At 35.4% G+C, this 20740-nt stretch overlaps 2 protein-coding genes across 2 annotated transcripts in view; both read left to right on the plus strand.

The window, feature by feature from the left end:
• Nucleotides 1-20740, plus strand: part of LOC106134506 (CD63 antigen) — a 515731-nt gene that overhangs the window by 127502 nt on the left and 367489 nt on the right. The gene's annotated exons all lie outside the window — the stretch shown is intronic.
• On the plus strand, nucleotides 76-19439 carry LOC106134489 (23 kDa integral membrane protein). The gene is made up of 5 exons (XM_013334551.2): nucleotides 76-402; nucleotides 790-978; nucleotides 1788-1970; nucleotides 2399-2617; nucleotides 17710-19439. The coding sequence occupies exons 1-5, from the start codon at nucleotides 343-345 to the stop codon at nucleotides 17869-17871; spliced, it is 813 nt and encodes a 270-aa protein (XP_013190005.2). The 5' UTR covers nucleotides 76-342; the 3' UTR covers nucleotides 17872-19439.

The raw sequence follows: 20740 nt of genomic DNA on the forward strand, positions 1-20740 counted from the left end.
GTAGTGAAACTCTTCAACTCTCGCGTCGAAAGTAGGTTAGATATAGATTACAACAATACACCTGATAATATTTTGATAAGCTGATTAGCTGACTCAAAACATTGGTCGTATGAATTCGTCAATGATAACGTGCCTAGTTTTTTAGTAAAAGGCGATATAGTCCATCAGATAAATGTTTAATTTTGTTACGTTGCATCACTCTACACGGCTTGGGAGTTCGCTATAACACAACGTGCACAAAACATTCTCTGTGGCGGAACGGGGAGACCGCACGTTGAACCGCTCCTTTGTTTTGTGCGAGTTTCTATCAAGATCTTTGTGATGTGAATTCTGGACACGAAAATGGCTGTTTCAACTAACTGCTGGAAATATCTGGTGCTGACGTTCAATATTCTATTCGCGGTGAGTACTATTTATTGTTAATTTACGAGTGAATTCCGAATCATCTGCTTTACCGCTGGTTTGTTGTCATAACAACTGGCACGAAACATTCTGCTCAGATTTAGTACACAGCGAGGGAAGATTTACCTTTGTAAAACAGGTTCGAGTAGTCGTTTAACATGAGAGATGTAAGATTTTCTAATGAGTGCATCGGACGTTTAATTGAATGAAATGATACCGAGTTTTATTAGTCACAATTAGCGAATTAGTAGCGATTGTGGGCTTTGTAGAGTTAATATCACGTTGAAACAAAAGAGAGATGCTTATTTTTCGAACAAAAAACTTTTGACAATGACCTCTTAATTTGGTGGGTTAATGTTTTTGTTTAATGTCTCGTTTTCTCAACAGATGTCAGCATTGGTACTTTTTGGCGCGAGTGGGTTTTTGCTCTACCGGCTCTTTGTGTACCGGCATTTTATTGGAGTCAATGTGGAATACCCGGCTATTCTGTTACTAATGATGGCTATAATATCATGCTCCATTGCCTGGATTGGATGGAGGACAGCCAGGTCCATGCATCAGTTCCATGTGATCATAGTAAGTATAGCACAAAATGTAGCAAAGAGTCACTTTTTCTGTGACGGGAAAGACTTTGTGGGTTCTAGAAAGCAAAATAAATTTGGCAAAAGCGACTGGTTCTTGTATAGGCTAAATTAGTGACCTAGTCGTGGTTGTGAAGGCTACTAAGTCTACCCAGGCAAAGCGGAGAACTAAAGTATTTTTTTTTCTAATTTGGAATATTTTAGAAACAAATCTTTTTGGCAGAACGAAGATGTTCCAAACAGGATATGTAGTCTTGGTTACTTGACCTTGTCGATTCCGAAATGTTTAGTCACCGATGTGCGGTACGGAATGAGTAATGGGCGCGTTCAATTACTCCGAATTTTTTTATCAACTATTTAAAGTATACCTAGTTGTCTGCACTGTAGCCATATAAATTCCAATTTTTATGTACCTAGTAAAAAGTTGAAAGGTAGGTTTTCGGGGAGTTTAGAGAATGAATTCCTAAAATTCCCGTAGGAATGTTTTCTTTTCCCCCTAGGTGTGTTCGCTAAGTTTTCGCACGAAACATCTCCTAGGACAGTAAATGCAATATCTGTTATGACACAGCCCTATATGTTGAATCGTTATATTATGTTCCTGTTCTTGGCGACTGTCATCTGTAATCTTAACAGAGGATAATGTGCAGGTTTCCTTACAAAGTTTCTTCACCGAAAGGGCATGAGTTGGCAATCAAACTAATGTAAGAATTATAATTCTGGAAAGAGTCATTCATTGCCGCCGTAACATTTGAACCTGTATCTCCACTTTAAAGTGTGTTTTAACTTCTATTTTCACAATTTCAGACCGGCATCCTGATCATATTGGTCGTCGTGATCGAATTCTCTTGCTTCGTGTGGGCGATGGTCGTGTGGGATAACATTGAAATAGACATCACCAGCACTATGTCTTCATACTTCAAGCTGACCACTGACCTAAAAGACCCTAATTCCGCCGACGCCATCAGATGGGACCGGCTTCATGTGAGGGTTAGTTTAAAAATTGACTTAGTTACAAGTTCCCCAAAAGGCAATAATGGCATACATGCATGCTGGCCCGGCGCCGAGTGTTTCTTTGGTCAAAGCCAATCAAGAGAAAGATTAATACAGTCATTCAATAATATAATCACGTCTATATCCCTTGCGGGGTAGACAGAGCCATAGGCCTCGCTCAGCTGTTAGGCTTTATGATGGAATTGAGATTCAAATAGTGACAGGTTGCTATCCCATATCCCAGCTAAAAGAAGAATCCCAAGTTTATAAGCCATTCCCTTCGTCAGTTAGAAAGATTTATAAATGTGCAATTCTACTTAATGCCGAAACTAAAAAGAATGAGCTTAATATACTAACAACTCAAGTAGATTTTTTTTTACATTTCTGTAGCCAGAAATGAATAACTTATTTCATAAAATTTCCAGTTCCAATGCTGCGGCCTCAGCGGTCCCACGGACTTCAGCTCCACGGGCCAGGTGCCCTTCTCATGCTGCGGCCAGGGGCCCCTGGACTCGTTGCACAAGCCCTACGCCTCTGACTGCACGGCGCTCTTCCAGCGAGGGTGCGGGAAACCCCTCCACGAGTATGCGAGAGAGCAGCTATTGCTGGTGTCTATGACGGCGCTGACTGCTTCTATATTGCAGGTTAGTTATAATAAAAGAACCTGATCTTTCTACTCTTGGTTTGAAGTAATAGGAGAGACTTGAGAAATTCACAGGGAGGGTACCTACGTACAAGGCAAAAACGCCAAGACGATAACTGCAGACGCAGCTAGAAGATTATGACTTTCCTTATATAACCCATTATACATACATACATAAAATCACGCCTCTTTCCCGGAAGGGTAGGCTACCTCTTTCCACTTGCCACGATCTCTGCATACTGCCTTCGCTTCATCCACATTCATAACTCTCTTCATGCAAGCTCGGCGGTTTCGGGTACTTTTGACCTGACCCTTTACCAGGACGTCCTTAATTTGATCAAGATACGTTCGTCTATACATTATGCTTATCATATTGCTCCGCTTTGTGTAAATGATGCAGGTATTGTTGGTGTCCATGACAGTGTTAATTGTTTAAATATTGCAAATAAGTTATTAAGACGCAACCGGAAAAAATAATAAAACGGATCTAACTTTCCCACTTATGAATCATGATATTGATTATGACTGACCCCAGTTTTTCCCCAGATGGGTATAACCAGGACAAAAACTTTAGGATAATGATAGTTTTTAGCTAGGAGGATCGTCTGTAAAAGATTCTCAATATTGATATGGTAATACGATAACTAACCTTAAAAACTAAATTTTACATTGGCGTATAAATGTTTAATTTCTAAATTAAACATTTATACGCCACACGTCACAACAGCGTCGGAGCCGCGGTTCCCCAGGCATAACACCTAGCCTGGCGGTAAGTTGGTCTTCCCTTTGGTGGCGGTCGAGCCTTATTATCGCTCCCGCTACAGATGAAATAAATTAACCGTTTCGGTATCACATGGACCTCACAAATTTTTCGGTAGAGAAACTGCATTGCGAGCGAGACTTACTTTCTTTTGCAGAATGGTTTAATGGTTTTTAGTTTTCTCTTCTGATCTGGCAGATTCTAAGGCGTCCTTTGGTCGTTCTTGTAACAAACAAACTTGTATAAAATTATTAATTAATATAACTGTCAATACGCATGCAAAACACGCTCACATTTTCTCCTTGGCTCATCAGCATCATGACATAATAATGTCATTAGTAACTCCCTATAGGGTACCGAGGTACCGACCTCCATTCTCCATTGTTAAACACGCTCATTACCATAGAATTTGGAATAATTAAGACTATAGAAGTGGTATGTACTAGATAATACATATTAATTTGATATTAATTAAATTATACAAATAAATAAAAGTGGTCTATAGATAAAGGGATGTGATGTGTGATGTTAGCCGTGATTATATGAACGTATGAATGAACATCTTAATTTCATAGATTTATTTGACAACTTTCATTGGGCATGCAGGGGTGACCTAAGTAATTATTTCGCATTTAGGTTATGACAAGAATGATGCCCAAACGATGCAGGAGTTAGGTTTAAAAAATTATATATTTTTACTCATTCCTAACTTAACCCACGACCGAGTTAGGATTCGGCTGAGGCTAGTAATAACCCCAGAAAATGCGTGCGATGTACCACAACAAGACATCATTTCTATAGTATAGAAGTCCCAGGGGAGTACGGGTGCAAAAAAAAAACGGCAGGGTATTCGTTATCAGTTTATTTCGGACTAAAATCATATCCATACATACCTTAAATTCAAATTTTTATTTGTATAAAATGAGAACAAGGTCATACATTTATATAACAGATCTTTATATTAACCCTTTCGGATATTAAAATCGAAAATTTTTCAAAATGCAAAATATGTCTAGTATACATATTATATAAAATTAAATTGAAATATATCCGCCACTACTTATTACACTTACCTGTTATATCAGAGTATCAAGTATAATATGGCATATCTATTGTCTTAAATTATTGCGATATCTATGTTCACTAAGCATTAATTGTAGGTCTTATGCAAGGTCGGCTGTGACATCATTTGGGAATGAGGTAGATATTAATTAATATTTGATGATTCCTTACTTGTTGGTAGGGGGGCGAAGATAAAAACAGAATGTCCTGTTTTCTTTCTGTAAAGATTGTAAGAACCTTTCGCATATGACTATGATCATTGAGCGGGAAAGTTAGTTTTTACACGAAGCGACTCCCGTCTGCCTTCCGCGACATTGCAGACGAAGCCTTACCTTTTCCTTGTAGAACGCGCGGGACCGTTTTTAGCATTATATAATCTCAATTCTATCATTAAGCCAAATAGCTGAACGTGGCCATTCAGTCTTTTCAAGACTGTTGGCTCTGTCTAGTCCACAAGGGATATAGACGTGACCATATGTAAGGCATCAACATACATACATACATACATAAAATCACGCCTCTTTCCCGGAGGGGTAGGCAGAGACTACCTCTTTCCACTTGCCACGATCTCTGCATATTTCCTTCGCTTCATAATAACTCTCTTCATGCAAGCTCGGCGGTTTCGTGACATAAGGCATCAATAACAGGATTTTTCAAAATTTCCGGGAACGCTGCGGGTGACAGTCAGCCACTCTGGAGTCTACCTAAGTACCTTTTCATCTGACTACGGAAGCTTATTTTCCAAAGGCAATATGGAAGTTCCTTGCCAGAAGCGCTTACCGTTTTCCTAAGAAAGTAAAGACTCGGGTAAAAGCTAGTAATAACTGAAATATAAATAGATGCTCTGCTCTGAAAATAAATCATTTTTCACCAAATTAGAGCAGCGTTAGCGTCTTCGGCTCCCATTAGAGCAATAAACTTTAATAACCACGAAATCACCTTCAATATGACGTCTATTTTTAAAGTCCACTCATCGCTCAGTTGAAATACTTTATTTACTCATTGACTTGCCTCAGTTGCTGTCGGGAGATTGGTAACATTGTATACTTCTGTAGCGGGAGCGATAATTTAACTAGACCGCCACCAAATTGAATATCTTCCACTAGGCTAGGTGTTATGCCTGGGGAACCACGGCTCCGACGATGTTGTGCCGGAGGTTGTATATATGCTCCAATCCGTGAAATCGTTGCTTGCGCGATTTAGACTTTACGCTGTATTTAACTGATAGCGTCACGTGATTTTGTTTTTGTGACTTGTGGCGTAGAGTTGAAAAATTCAAATACTTAGTTATAACTAACTAAGCAATCAAGTTTAACTAGACAGACAGACACGTCAAATCTATGTATAACACCCCTCTTTTACTGTCGGGGGTTAAAAGTAAACAGTAAATTCGGTAAATGTCGGTTCCTTTGAGTTCAATAACAAACAAACATACTTTCCTATTCAGTCAATATTTTGTTAACATTACTTTCACTGGACAGTACCTAAAGCATCATATGGTATTCCACTTACCATATCCGAAACCATCTGACCAAGGTCTTCTCAATCTTTAACTTTCTATGTTATTGTAGGTCTTCAATTCTGGTTGGTTTGAAAGCGTAGGTCTTATGCTTTCTAAGTTGCATAATTCATTGTTTGCTAGACTAATGCTCCTCTTTGGTATTCAGACGATAAGGTTGTGTTGTAAAGTGAAATAAATTAGCAAGTTCCAAGTCGCGAATACGGATTTTTATCGACCGATACTTTCTATAACCGTACTGATTTAAAAGGTACTTAGTTTTTTTTTTAATTTTTCGTACCTTTTGTAAAATTGTTTTTTTAATGTCTCATTATGAACAATTAAAATTTTGTTATGTACCTATGATAAAGTATTAACAAATAAACAAAATTCTGACGTGATTTAACATAGGTGTGACGTTGCTTTTGATATGTTTGTATGTAAACTTCATTGTCGATCGTTAGTTATGATTAAGGTTGAGTTAAGAATCTGCGGGAAACTCCGTGTTTTAACTTCTGGAAAACTGGCATGAATACATACATTCATACATATAATCACGTCTATATCCCTTGCGGGGTAGACAGCGCCGAACAGTCTTGAAAAGTCTGATAGGCCACGTTCAGCTGTTTCGCTTAATGATAGAATTGAGATTCAAATAGTGACATGTCGCAAGACCATAGCCCAAAAATGCCAAGTTTATAAGCCTATCCTTTGGTCGTCTCTTACGACATCCATGGGTAAGAAACGGAGCGGTCCTATTCTTATTTGTATTAGTACCGGGAACCACGCGGCACTGACATCCTGGTGGGAATACATGGCTGCTTCGTAGATCTCTCCCTAGATAGTAACTAGACTATCAATCAATTTTGTGGGTGTATATTTTTTTGACAAATTACAGAGTTGTAGCTTATATATGAAGGCTCCATTCTGCCCTTTTGTAGAATGTACATTAAATCTGTTAATGAATCCCGTCTGACATTCGTAAACTCTTAACATAATAATGGACCATGGTTACACATCTAGTTGCCTCATGCAGGTTGCTTCACGATCTTTTCCCTCACTGTTAGATCGTTGGTTAGCACTGAAACTAATGAATACAACTCAGAAAAGAGTCATAAGTACAAAGCCGAGCTAGGATCTGAACCTGTGCCCCCACGCTAATTACTTAGGTACGCATTCAGGTTTCTTAACCGTTAGACAACCGACGCTCTTTATTACCGACTTAAGATATCTTTTACTAGCCTTATTACGATTTCTATGAGGATTTTCGATGCAAAAAGAGGAAATTCTCTACTAAATTTTTGTCAACAATGACCTACCACGATGACATAATATCTTCGCCCCCCCGTGTTCTATATTTTAATTACAACACGCCACGACCCGCCATTCGGGCGCCGTTTATCGTATCGATATAATTTATCGTTTGTTTTGTGAAAATATATTGTTTACTTATCGTATGAGCGCCATATTTTTCTGAACTAACTGCATTCTCTAATGTCAAATTTTCTGCCGTGAACGGCCGCTGCCGTGTTTTGTTTTCTAGTTAGTGTTATAGTACTTAGTACTCCTTATTGAACTGTAGCTAAAGTCAAAATTTAATTCAAACGTAACTCATTAGCGTTTCTGTATACTTGTATGTATATATATGTCAAAACTTTTATTGGTTTGATAGTGTAATAAGTAAAATGTTAAGCGTTAGCGAACGTTACGTAAACATAAATAATCTCATTTTATTTCACTATCTTCTATATTTAGAAAAATACGGAAACAAAATAATTAAATTAGTATTGCCGCCCACTATAATTTGTTGATATTCCTCCTAGTGACATAATTTTTAGCCAGCTATGACCTTTACTAAAGAGAGATAGTACAATAATTAAGATTAATTTGAAAAATTTGTTTATAAACTACACACATATAAATAATAATATATTTATAATAAATTATATACATATATATCTTGCGGGGTAGACGAAGTCAGTCTTGAAAACATTGAGAGGCGACGTTCATACATACATACAACTGTATGGTTCGATAATGGAATTGAGATTAAAATAGTGACGGGTTGCTAGTCCATCGCCTACAAAAATAATGACAAGTTTATTTTCCATTCCCTTAGTCGCCTTTTATGACATCCATGGTAAAGAAATTGAGTGGTCCTGGTGGAGAGCCGAGTACCATGCAGTAAGTATTTGTAATTATATAATAGAAATATTATTTATGTACTTCCTCTTAAATATGCGTCTTTAATTATATTGAAGCAAGTATGAAATGCAATGAAATTATGAATAAATAAATAACAAGCAATTTAATATTCTGACTTAGCTGAAAGTAGATATCAGATTATGTCTACCCCGTAAGGTATTATGGCGTGATAAAAGCATGTGTCTTTTCAGATCCAAAATAATAATATAGACCACTTGTCTTTCAATTAAAAAAGTACATATATAATTCCAATGAATTAATTAAAAAAAACATTTGATATCACGTTCTCGTGATGTCAAAGTGTTTCCTTCCTTCAGCCTTCACCTTGGTCGGCGAATTATCCTCGGTTGCCTCAGCATCTCGAAGGTTAGGTCAGAATCGCTACAAATACCTAACTATATACATACAATACATACATCCAACTAACCTGCGTCGAATTTGTATGTACTTATATAAGTAGTTGTAGTTAATTATACTTTAATTATAGGTATATTATTGTGCCGTGTGGTTCCCGGCACCAATACAAAAAAGAATAGGACCACTCCATCTCTTTCCCATGGATGTCGTAAAAGGCCACTAAGGGATAGGCTTATAAAGTTTGGATTCTTTTTTAGGCGATGGGCTAGCAACCTTTCACTAGTTGAATCTCAATTCTATCGTTAAGCCAAATAGCTGAACGTAGCCTTTCAGTCTTTTTACGACTCTTGGCTCTGTCTACCTCGTAATGGATATATACGTGACCATATGTATGTATGTATGTTAATTATACAGCTGAACGTAGCCTTTCAGCCTTTTCAAAACTCTTGGTTCTGTCTACCTCGTAATGGATATAAACGTGACTATAATTATGTATGTTTGAATGTACATTTCAGTTTATCTGTCTCTGCATTTTAAATCTGAAATCAATTGCCTCTTACAGCAAAATTAAGAGACATGACGTCATGTTCGTTCAAAAACAGAGCGAGGTCGTCGAGATATAACTTGTTTTATTTATCATGTGATCCTTTTGGTGGAGTTTGCGTAGCTGTGGCAATTTTATCTTATTATTTTTTACTAGAGAATGCCAAGAGTATAGCTCCATATACATATATGTACGTACAATGTTTTATATTACCTAACCTACTCACTTATTATTTTAGTCTTCATGATGTTGGCTCTGTCTACCCCGTATAAGACGTGATTTGTAATGTATTTATTTTATTTATAAATATTGTTGTGTACATAAAACTCAAAATTATATACAGTAAGCATTTAATACTTACAGTAATTCTAGAACAAAGGTGCTACTTATTTCAATAGAAATCTCTTCCAGTGAGATGAATTTTGGAGTGGTATGGCGTGTGCATAAATATCGTTGTATGTATTTTGGCTTTCGTTGGTCATATATAGATGATCTATATCGATTTTTTGGCAATATTCCTTAAGTCAGTTACTTAATTTTAATAATGTATGGATGGATCACATTGTTTTTATTTTTATTTATTTTATTTTATTTTAATAGGAAAACCAACAGTTTATCATATCTAACTAGAAAGGGTGCAAACAAATATCTAGGAACACAATGTATTTATTTGTTTTATGTACGGATTAGAAGGTCTGATAACATAACAATCGTGTGACATTGAGTTACGCGAGTGTAACACAAAAATTGGCCCCTGTGGAGCAGAGGATGCTCCTAATCAGTCATTAAATGCATCCCAGCGGTAACGTAGTACTGTCTTTGTCTAACGACGTAGCTACGACAGGGACAACGATACTAATTGCCATAGTAGAATCACGGACACAAAATTACAGAGAGACTAACGTTATTTCAGAGCGGCTTATGTAACTGACAAAACAATGCAAATAAAATACATACTTAAATATTATCACGTCTTTTCTTTTGCGGGATTGACAGAGGTAACAGTCTCGAAAAGAAATGCCACGTTCAGCTGTATGCCTTAATGATGGAATTGATATTCAAATAGTGACAACCTGTTACTATTTGAATTTGTTATTCCCGCAAGGTGCCTAAGAGAAGTAACCTAAGTTTTAAGCCTTTATATGGGTAAGGCCGCCGAAATTGTCAATTTTTTTGTGTGACTTTTGGTCGCTTTTTGTCGAACTACCATTATGAAGATATACTCCATAAATTGTAAAGTATACCTTAAATATATGTTTACCATCGAAGAATAATATGATAGCCCCTACTGTTACTGTAATACCGGTGCAAAAATTCCAGATATAACTTGTTTGACGACAGTTTAAAATAAAAAAAGCGTCTTACTTTTGTGTTACATTTTTTTTTGTGTGACGAATTTATACCCATTGTTTTGATTAAAACTACCAAATAGCAAAACAAAGTATTAATATGGCATCACTGTTACCGACATATAAATGTAAAAAAGGCAGACAATGTTGTTTTGTCACAGGAGGCATTTTGAAAGTCCGTTACATAATTTGCTCTGATTGAATAAAAAATTTAAAATTGTGATTTTGAAGGTAAGTAACAGAGATTTGTTTATTTTTGTACCGAATTTCTATGCAAAGTGTTTTAAAGTGTGCGTGGAATCGCTCATAAGCGTCTAATTGTAATAAATAACCAAGTTATAACCAAAAAATATTTTAAATATTTTACTTTTGTGTTGCTTTTGTATGACATATGTGTTACGCTTGTATTAATTCTGTGTTATTGTAACACAAATTTACGTGTTGCGTAACACAATAGATTTGTAAAGCCGCATTCACATTCTGTGAATTGAAAGTCGTTTAGTTTAAATGGTGCTACCTACAATCTCCCGTTGAAATAATAATTATTGATGTTTGATTCCTCTCCGTCGTGCTTCTTCCAGCCAGATAAATAGGCAAACAGAAAAAATATAAGTCATTGTTTTGGTTGTAGGTATTGCGTTATTTGAGAGCCCTAAAAAAATGTTTACCTAAGTATTCTATTTACTTTAAAAAAATATTCTCAAATTTACAAACCGCGATGAGTTAATTTTACTGGTCAATGTCTGTGGTACACAAGTGATATAAAAGAACCAAATATACGCGGGGTTTTTATATGTGGTTCAAATATAATGAATGACATTGTAATATGTATTAATGTTATTTACAATTTTGGTTGAAAATTACTTGTTATTGATCTTTATCGTAATGAATCACATCTTTTCATTGCAGCCAAATCCCTGATGCGCTTCTGTTGTAACAGCTGTAAGGAATCCGATTTCTCCTGTCTTTCAAACCACTTAAAAGCTATTTCTAGAGCTTCAAAAGCTTCTGCGTGAGATGTTCCTTGACATTCACCCTCAGTGTCAGTCTCTTCTTTGAGATGAGAGCGGGAGTAAACATTCGGAGGCGCGTTTAAACTTGTCCCCACATGTCTAGTAGCGCGGTACTGGAGCCGTGACGCGAGTCCGGATAATCGGAATTTCTACAAGTTTTCCCTGCTAGTAGTAGTGGTATGTGCAGTACAACAGAAAGTTAGTTGTGTTCATAATATTTTTAAAATTAAAAATATTGGTAAAATTACAAAAGTCTTTTATTCAAACCCTTTTTTACGGCCTCTGTGGCGCAGCGGTAGTGCGCTTGTCTGTGTCACCGGAGGTCCCGGGTTCGATTCCCGGCCAGGGCATGATGAGAAAAGAACTTTCTCTGATTGGCCTGGGTCTTGGATGTTTGTCTATTTAAGTATTTATTATAAAATATAGTATCGTTTAGTTAGTATCTCGTAACAAAAGTCTCGAACTTACTTCGAGGCTAACTCAATCTGTGTAATTTGTCGCGTATATATTTATTTATTTACTTTTTCATTACCTACTTCATTTTTACTACAGTTACTTACTTATATTCGTTAAGGTTATTTTAGTCACCAATCTGAAACGAACTTTACCCAAAATGTTCGTTGCTTTTGGGTTACATTTGTGTTATGGTAACTCAAAATGTCTTGTGTTACTTTTGTGATACAATTGACAATTTTCGCGGCCTGACCCATATAGTTTTACAGCAAAAACAGTATCGTTTTAAGTAATATCTGAGGAACAAGCATACATTTTAATATATTCGCAAAAAAAATTGTTTGATATATTCTGTAACGAACTTGTTCTATAAAGCCCACAGCTGATAATTCAATAAGGAAAACGCAATGAAACTGATAATATATTAGAGTTTAGGTCTTAGATTTAGGTTATTAAAGGCCCAACATGATATTATAGCATTACGGATCACTGGGAAATTGAAAAATGCCTATCAAAAAAAAAAGAAATCTACCATTGCCTGCCAGGATCATATCGGTAAATAGGTATGCTCTGTCATGATATCTGATTAAGACAGTTCTATCAACCTTTTAAGAAAAAAAAAATGCGGTTTCAGCTTCTTGAATTTGGAAATCTAGCCTATTTTAAATTTGATTAAAATAAGGATAAACTATAATGTTTTCCTTTGCCCTGCGGTTCACACAATAGCATTGCGATTGTGCATAACATGCAACTATAATAAAAAAATTTATGAATCATTTGTTTGTTGTTTAGATAATTCTAAGAGCACTGGAATTTATTTATTGAACCATAGAGCTAAAACGGGTGAACTTTGTACTAGACCATAATTTGCCACTAAAACTATCCTCTGTATCAAAAAAATTAAAAATTCCATGCATTGTGTAAAACGTAATTTTCGTATAATTTCGAAAATGAGCAGTATAAAGAGCGCCTTCTATCAGTATGTTTAAGACGTATATGACTCGAAGGATTGGAACATAATACCTAAAAATAAGCTTTATGAAAAGAATTAAAAATAAAATTGTTTAAAACTAAAAATCAATGAAAATAATTTTTACTTACAAAAGAAAGCAACTAAACGCGTAGGTAATCAAAACATGAGAGAATTACACTAATTAGGTATGTATGCAGGGAGCAATACTAGGTAGGATATATTAATTATAAACGATCCTTGGAATATCAATTTAAAAACATTGCTACAGATTGTTTATATCAATAAAAATAATTTAAACTTTAACACCACATACACAAGGAGAGATTCGTTTATCAAGATTGCCACAAACAAGGAAGTTAAAGCCGCATTAGTCATACTTAGTAACAATAGTCACTTAAGATGTAGTACTATTTGTATCATCTACTTTGTATGCAGTACAACTTAGATATCCTCATAACATTGCTATATTTGTTAGCGTTTTACGTATATGTATGTTAGCAGTCATCTTCATAAATATATGTATGTTAGCAGGTTAGCCGAATAGAATCGTGCATGACGTAATATTAATACCAAACAGGGCCATTAATTTTGCTGCTCATGTTTAATTTGGAATTATAAAAATACATATTTTAGCCAATGACTTAATTATTCTGAAGAACGCGGGCCATAGGCTAAGTTTTTTCTCGTAAATGGTACCTAAAAACAAGTAAGTTACCTAAGTAAGTTTGATATAAGTAACTTACTTGTTTTTCGATATAATCTACGAATGTCAAGGCCTTTAGCTAAACAGGGCCTTGACACTCGTACACTTACAACGTAGAAAAATATTTACCTCACTCCTTAGGTACCTTTGACGACTTCCATGGGAAAAAATACGGATTGGTCCAATTCTTAAGTGCAGTAATACACATCGAAAACTACACTGACATCAATAGAGATATATGATTATCCAAAAGAAATATTGTTTGAGTACTTATCACAGAACAGTGATCATAACAATGAGTTTTTGATATACATTACGTCACAAATGCTCTTAAGCAGACTGTAAACACAATTAGACCGTGAATAATACATTTTACGATAGCGCGGAATCAAACGATTACGGGAATCTGTATGAATTAAAACCGGATGTCGTCATAGTGATTCATCTATCATCCTTCTAGCGTTAGACCTGGGTCCTTTTCAGGAACCTAAGAACTTCTAGGATAAGCCTGACCTAAAGGGTACATTTCGTGAGTTTTACAAAAATATATGGGGGAAGTGAAGTGAAGTTATGATGAAATAAAAGCAATAAGGTTGAAGGGAAAATCCTGAGGTTCATGGCAGGAGAATCCCCGCGACAGCTAGATCATAGACTATAATCTGTTCTAAAAAGGTTACTTTTTTTTTCAAACATGATCGAAGTGATTACCTGCTGAGCCTGATTGACCCTGTAACTGTTCTTCATTTAACTCTAGTAAGAGCATTGTTATTTTTTTTTTCAATTTCTTTAAGCTATGTTTCACCGGAGGATTGGGTTTTTATATCCCGTATTTATTATTCGAGACGCCTTGTATGACATCGGGATGATGCAGTGGACCTATCCTACTCAACATGGAAATGTAGTGACCTCATAGGATTATATAGTATGACTGGTTGACCTTGGTCAGTCAGTTTTGCGTCATGCAAACAGCGTGGCAAAATCGCAACCGTGTCGTCACGTTACTTTGTTTTTTTATTTGTGCATGACTCAGACTTGTTGCAACCAACCATAATTTATTATTAACAGGTATTTTCTGATGCACTAGGTACGAAGCTAGCTCTACGTTAAAAACATGACTTTTATTAAGAACAAAATTAAGAAAAAAAAAACGACGAATTTAGTGCCATCTACAGATTTTTCGCAATCCCATGAGAACTATAGTTACCACTTCTTCCTTCTCCAGAGTTCTCCAGACTCTTTTATTAAATATATACGATATTTTAAGGAGATTAGAGTAGATAACCCGTGTAAGGTAACAAATAAACTTACTTTTGCATTTACGATATTACCTAGTTGGCATATCATTGAGATCTTTATTCTTCAACACACCAGAACATTTGCCAAACTCATTATATGTATATCATCATCGAACTAGCGTTTTTCCTGGTTTTAACCATGTTAATGTAATATTTTATTTTCTATGATAAACTAATCAAGAGTTGTCTCAGGTCACATTAAATTATGCTGAATTGAATCGAGAATATTATTTCAATCTAACTTCATACTCGCATTTAATTTTCTAGATGCTTGAGACAATAACTATGGAAGAGATGGAATGGTATACTTTTTTCTCTTGGTGCCGGGAACCACACGGCACAACAACCATGTCCTCACTAATATAAGAAGTGTTTGATGCATATAAGTATGGTCAATTTCTATGAATCGGTATCGGCAAAAACCTTTGAAGTTATTATGTGGCCACTTCATTAGCACATAAGCCTACTGCTTAGCGAGAACACTGGCCTCTTTCAAACAGTTACCGATAAGCCAACTTAAACAAACACACAAAATACAACATTATGTTGTTACAATGGGTACTTCTGGTGTTTCGGTAAGGCGAAGACAGACCAATGTTATGGTATTTGAAAGCAGAAAACGAGTTAAAAATAATAGCAAAGGAAAAGAAAGTTAAGGAAAGACTGCTAATGAGGGATTTCCAAAAATAAATAACGATTAGAACATCTAATTTACAAACGGATAAATATATTGAAAATCTCCGAAACATAAAGCTGATGAAAAGGTTAAGAACAAAAGGAAGATTTTTTCTTAACAAGAGACAGTTCTTAAAGAAGATCCACGGAGTAGTTTAGCACCATCAAGCATTTTGTTGATGTGTGATCTTGCCTTTACAGCTAACTCGCGGTTTCAGGAACTGTCAACTAAATTCTTGACAACAATGCTCCTTTGTCGTTTAACATTCTTACGACGTGACGTCACAGGTCGTTGTTGTGTAAGGCGTTCAATAGATATATTGAAAGATGGACGATAACCGAGTTATAAATAAATCCATAGCACCAGTGTTTGTTTAGGAAGTTGTCGCCTGAAACATCATTTTGAAAGAGTATCATTTATCGACTATTACAACTGATGTACTTTATGATAAGCAATAAAATTTTTAATTTAATTGAATCAGTTGAAGGTCTGCAAAGTTTTGATTAAAAACAGTAGGTCTTGCTTTCTGTGCATGCAGTAGTCAAACAAATTTTAATGTTTGCTTACATTATTAATAGCTTGATGAGTAGAATTTTATTTTTTTCTAGCTGTGCCCGCGATTTTTTTTCGCGAGGAATAGTTATATTTTGGGCATCATAAAAGCCCTCATGGATGAATAATTTCCCCCGTTTTTGTCACATTTTCCATTATTTCTCCTAATAGTTGCAACGTGATGTTTTATAGCCTAAAGCTTTCGTCGATAAATGGTCTGTTCAACCCAAAACTGATACGAATTGAATTTTTCAATTCGAACCAGTAGTTCCTGAGATTAGCGCGTTCAAACAAACAAACAAACTCTTCAGCTTTATAATATTAGTATAGATAGAAATTGAAGTCAAAACGGAGTATTACTACTAATCATTAGTAAAGAACAGCTAATACGTTAACCTACATTTTCTATAACAGTTGTAACATTGTATTGTCAAATAACAAAGTTAATTAAGCCTAAACAATTAACATGTCTTGGAAACATCACTTGACGGGTGTCGCGACAACAATTTGCCAATTGTCTTTAATTGTGTACTTACTTGGGACATGGTAATGCTTTTAGTGATGGGCATTTTAGTTTTAGGTACTATCGAATAAAATAGGTAACTGTCTAAAGAAAATCAATTTCAGAAAAGAAGAAAACATATTTGATTGTATCTACATATCTATTTGTGTCGAAATGTAAGAAGTTTTTAGTAGAGCTATTCTTATAGACATTAGATTAAGTTCCGTTTGTATTTTATATGCAAACTCAAGCAATGTTGGATAGGTTTTAATACTCTGTGGACAAAAGAACTAAGCAAAGAACTAAACAAACAATTAGTGCATCTCATAAATAACTAAGTGAGATTAGAACGGAAAAAAGCCAGTTAGCCATTTTGCAATGAACATACAGATTTTAATGCTCTTTCTATTTTGATAATCAACATTTGGTGCAATTGACAATGAATAAGAACAGGCTGACACTAGAATTTAGCCAGTTCTTACACAATTCAATCCAGTTAAGATTTGTGTCTAGGACGTCTGAGATTATTTGATAATTCTGCCTACTTGAATCTATTGAAAGTTGGCGTTTGTGCGTGCACACAGCAGCCGTGGCTGTATTTTAGCACATAGTATGTGCTTCTAATGGAAGTTTATAAGGACTTCAAATATGCTCATGAATGATGTTTCTTACGTTTACATTAATTTTCGCACTGTGACTTCTTATAACAAGAGTATATGGTACTTGGCAAACGTGGCTTTCAAGTTTTCTGATTACCTATATCTTCTGTCAAACTGCATTCATTGAGGGATATAACGTGATATGGGTATGTATATAAGGCCGACCATAGGTTTTTTTCATGGAGGGTTACTTCTTGGATTAAAAATATCAGGATAACTGGTTTCTTTTTCAATGTTGTTACATGCATGTTGTATCCTTATTAAGATTGCATAAAGATACTTCTCTTTATCTTCAAATGGTTAATAATTGTGAGATAATGGTCATGTGTCAAAAAAATAAAATGTTTATTGGCTAATTAAGTAGATGTTTACAATTGTAGATCCTCCCTTTAAGCAAAATTTGCTTATGCCAGGAGACATGTTGAGTTCAAGATGTTGGTTATGAGTATTCTTCAAAAGAATTTCGTATTAACAGAAGTTTCCTTGTTACAGAGCACTGGGATATTCTGCACGTTCTTCCTGGCGCAGTCTATCCAGGAGCGGCGGCGGGCGTCCGTCAGGAACTCCTCTTCTATGAGGGAAGCCACATTCGCGGCGCCAGACGACTCTCTTCTATCCCCCACTGCGCCGGCGCAAACCTTGCCAAAGTATTAGTTTAGTATCATGAAGACTGTTCTTTTTCTTTTTTAGACTAGGGACCCTCTACTTCGCGAGGGTACTTAATAAGTTCGAATAATATAGCTAAACGTTTTTTGAGGAGCAGGTATTTGGGGTTATTTCGAAGGTTCCCAGTTTATTGGGAAAGAAAATGCTGAGAAATTACTCCTATCAACTATTTTAAAATTATATTCTTTCCTGTTTTCTATGTCTATGACGTTTGTCTTTAATAATTTTATAAACAGTATGTGTTACGATACTAGTTTTTCATTAAAGCAGCTCTTGCTTTCAGCATTTATAGCCTCGTTAGTTGGAGGGGTAGGCAGAGACAACATCTTTCTACTTGCCACAATCCTCGCATACTTCTTTCATTCATCCAAACTCATCACACTCTTCATGCAAACTCGTTCGTTGAGGGTACACTTGGCCTGATTTCTTAGGCAGTGCGTTCCTAGGATCAAGGCACTCTACGCCTCGCCCTTCCAGCGTTCCTATTCACACGATACGATTTTAGCATTTATGATATAGCAATTGAATTAATTTATCTCGGCGAGTGTATCAAGGGCGTTGCACGAGTAAGTTCATAATAACCAGATAAATCACATCGGCAAAAACAGACATCCATATTAAGTTACCATGACATAAATATTGCCAGTGATGTTGCTATATCCAATGATTGAAAAAATATATTGAATTTTGTATTAGGGATTATTAATCATACGGATAAGCTAACCGAGCAGAGATTGAACAGGGGACTTGAGGTCCAGTGACGAGAACATATCAATTTTAATGTCAACCTAGTTTTAAGTATTAAAAACGCGAACATTCTTATTGTAAACCAGTTAGACAATAATTTAACTAGCGGATTGTATTAAAAAGCAATTAATATCCCATTCGGTTACAAAAGTAAATTTGACCTCAGAAAAATAACGGGGGTATAATTAGATTTAAGTATACGCCGACCGAATTGATATTTTAATAACTTTACCGACCACGTAATTAAGTGACCTTCTTGTGCTTACCACAGAACATGAAATAACCTCGGACGTTAAAACGTAGACAGTGGTCCTTACTCTGTTGTCATCTTATGGAAAATGTCTTTAGAAGCACGGAAGACCGTTCTTTTTACCCGACTGCGTTTTACAGTACTATAATCAAGTGTCAGTAGTATAAAAAAGCTTTATACTGACATTTGGAAAAGCTTAATAAAGTAGAATTGCTCTTCGTTTAATAAAAAGAAAATTATGAATTTAGAAACAATTTCAGTTCAATATTTTTGTAAACCTACTCGTATTTATACAAGCAGGGTTCAAATGGATTCTTGTTGGTTGTGTTTGCGTGGTTGTTTATATATTTCGAAATTTAAGACGTTTTTATAAAGTGTTCTAAATATAAGTAAGTAAAAAAAAATTAGCGAACGGTGATAAATTTAAGATTAACATATTTTGTAAGATTTTTATATGGAATTGTAGGATTAATAATGTTAATTCCTGTCATTTATATTTTGTACTGAAATTAATCTTCTACTCGTGAAAGATAAATCTTTACGTAGGTACGTGGACTCTTTGCAAATGTGGACCAATTTAATGACTCTAAAATTGACAATAATTATAATTCATACGTAAACAATTTTATTGATAGGAATTAACTATTAGTTCTAGTATTTGTCACAAATCGAATTTTAATAAATATATTTATTTAAAATTATTGACTGTGCTAATTTATACCTTTAACGAGGAGTACTCCTATTTCATCACGTTTTCAATATCATCCTCAGCTTAAGGCCCAGAGTCTACTAAAAAACTATGTAGACTAGTGATTTATATGGTGAAAATGTTTGGCAAAATGTCTACATTAACTAACATTCCTTGTGAATCTCTGAGGCACAGGTGGTTAGGGCTAAAACGAATACTTCCTTCTAGTATATATCTTCTTAAACAATGAGTTGTACAACTTTTTAGTCTATCATTAGGATATTGACCTTGTTAAGGCGAATGTCTTCGAAATATTTTCTTAATTTCCGAGGGTTACCGTTCATGCAAGAGTGACCACCACCGCATAACGACATGTTCGCTGATTACAAAATTCACGTTAAAACAATTCCAACCTTAAAAACATAAATTATTAAGATTCACGCAAAAACAGCTGAATGTCGGCAGTGGGTGGAAAATTGCGAAGACCTCAGCGCCGCGGACATAATCAAGGTTGATGTTGTTTTTTTTTACAGAGAAATCGTCTGTTGGTAAATACCAGACACAAGCAGGAAAAGATTCGTTAAATACTCGCTTTTTTTCCTAACAACATTCGGTAAATAAGTATTGCAATGTAGTGTTGCCGCAGCCTTAATATATTCCTAAAAACAGAATTTCAATTTAATTGTTAATTTAGTTAACAACAAAAAAAAACCGTTCCTCTTTGATGTAAGACTCGGAAAAAGAAAATAGCCGAATCCAACACAGTTGTTATTCATTTCATTCGGTTATGCAATAAACGAACCTTAATTTGAATTTAATTGTTACAGCATTAGACAAATTAAGGCGTCAGATGATAGTTAATTTATTCACTTGCACTACATACTTACTCATTTGGTGAATCAACCTACAAATTCGATGGATGGTTTTTACCATCTAAAACCATTGTGTAACCAGCGTTTTGACCACGACTTAGTAATGCACAATATCCGTTAGTTTTTTGGAAAATTAACGCTTGAATTTTGGGAAACCCTTTTTTAAGTGCTTCCCAAGAACAATACACAGGCCACTTTCAGCTGTATGTTTTAATGATGAAACAGATTCCAAAGACAATGTGTGCCGAAAGTTCACTATCTGTTCACTGCTTATCAGGCAGTCAGAATTTTGACAAAAAC

Source organism: Amyelois transitella, chromosome 5 (assembly GCF_032362555.1).
Source record: "Amyelois transitella isolate CPQ chromosome 5, ilAmyTran1.1, whole genome shotgun sequence".
Taxonomy (NCBI): domain Eukaryota; kingdom Metazoa; phylum Arthropoda; class Insecta; order Lepidoptera; family Pyralidae; genus Amyelois; species Amyelois transitella.

Excerpts from the sequence above, each read along its gene's own strand:
- LOC106134489 (XM_013334551.2), top strand. The coding sequence starts at position 343 with ATGGCTGTTTCAACTAACTGCTGGAAATATCTGGTGCTGACGTTCAAT. Across the intron at positions 403-789 it reads CGTTCAATATTCTATTCGCG|ATGTCAGCATTGGTACTTTT; the intron begins GTGAGTACTATT and ends TTTTCTCAACAG. Across the intron at positions 979-1,787 it reads ATCAGTTCCATGTGATCATA|ACCGGCATCCTGATCATATT; the intron begins GTAAGTATAGCA and ends TCACAATTTCAG.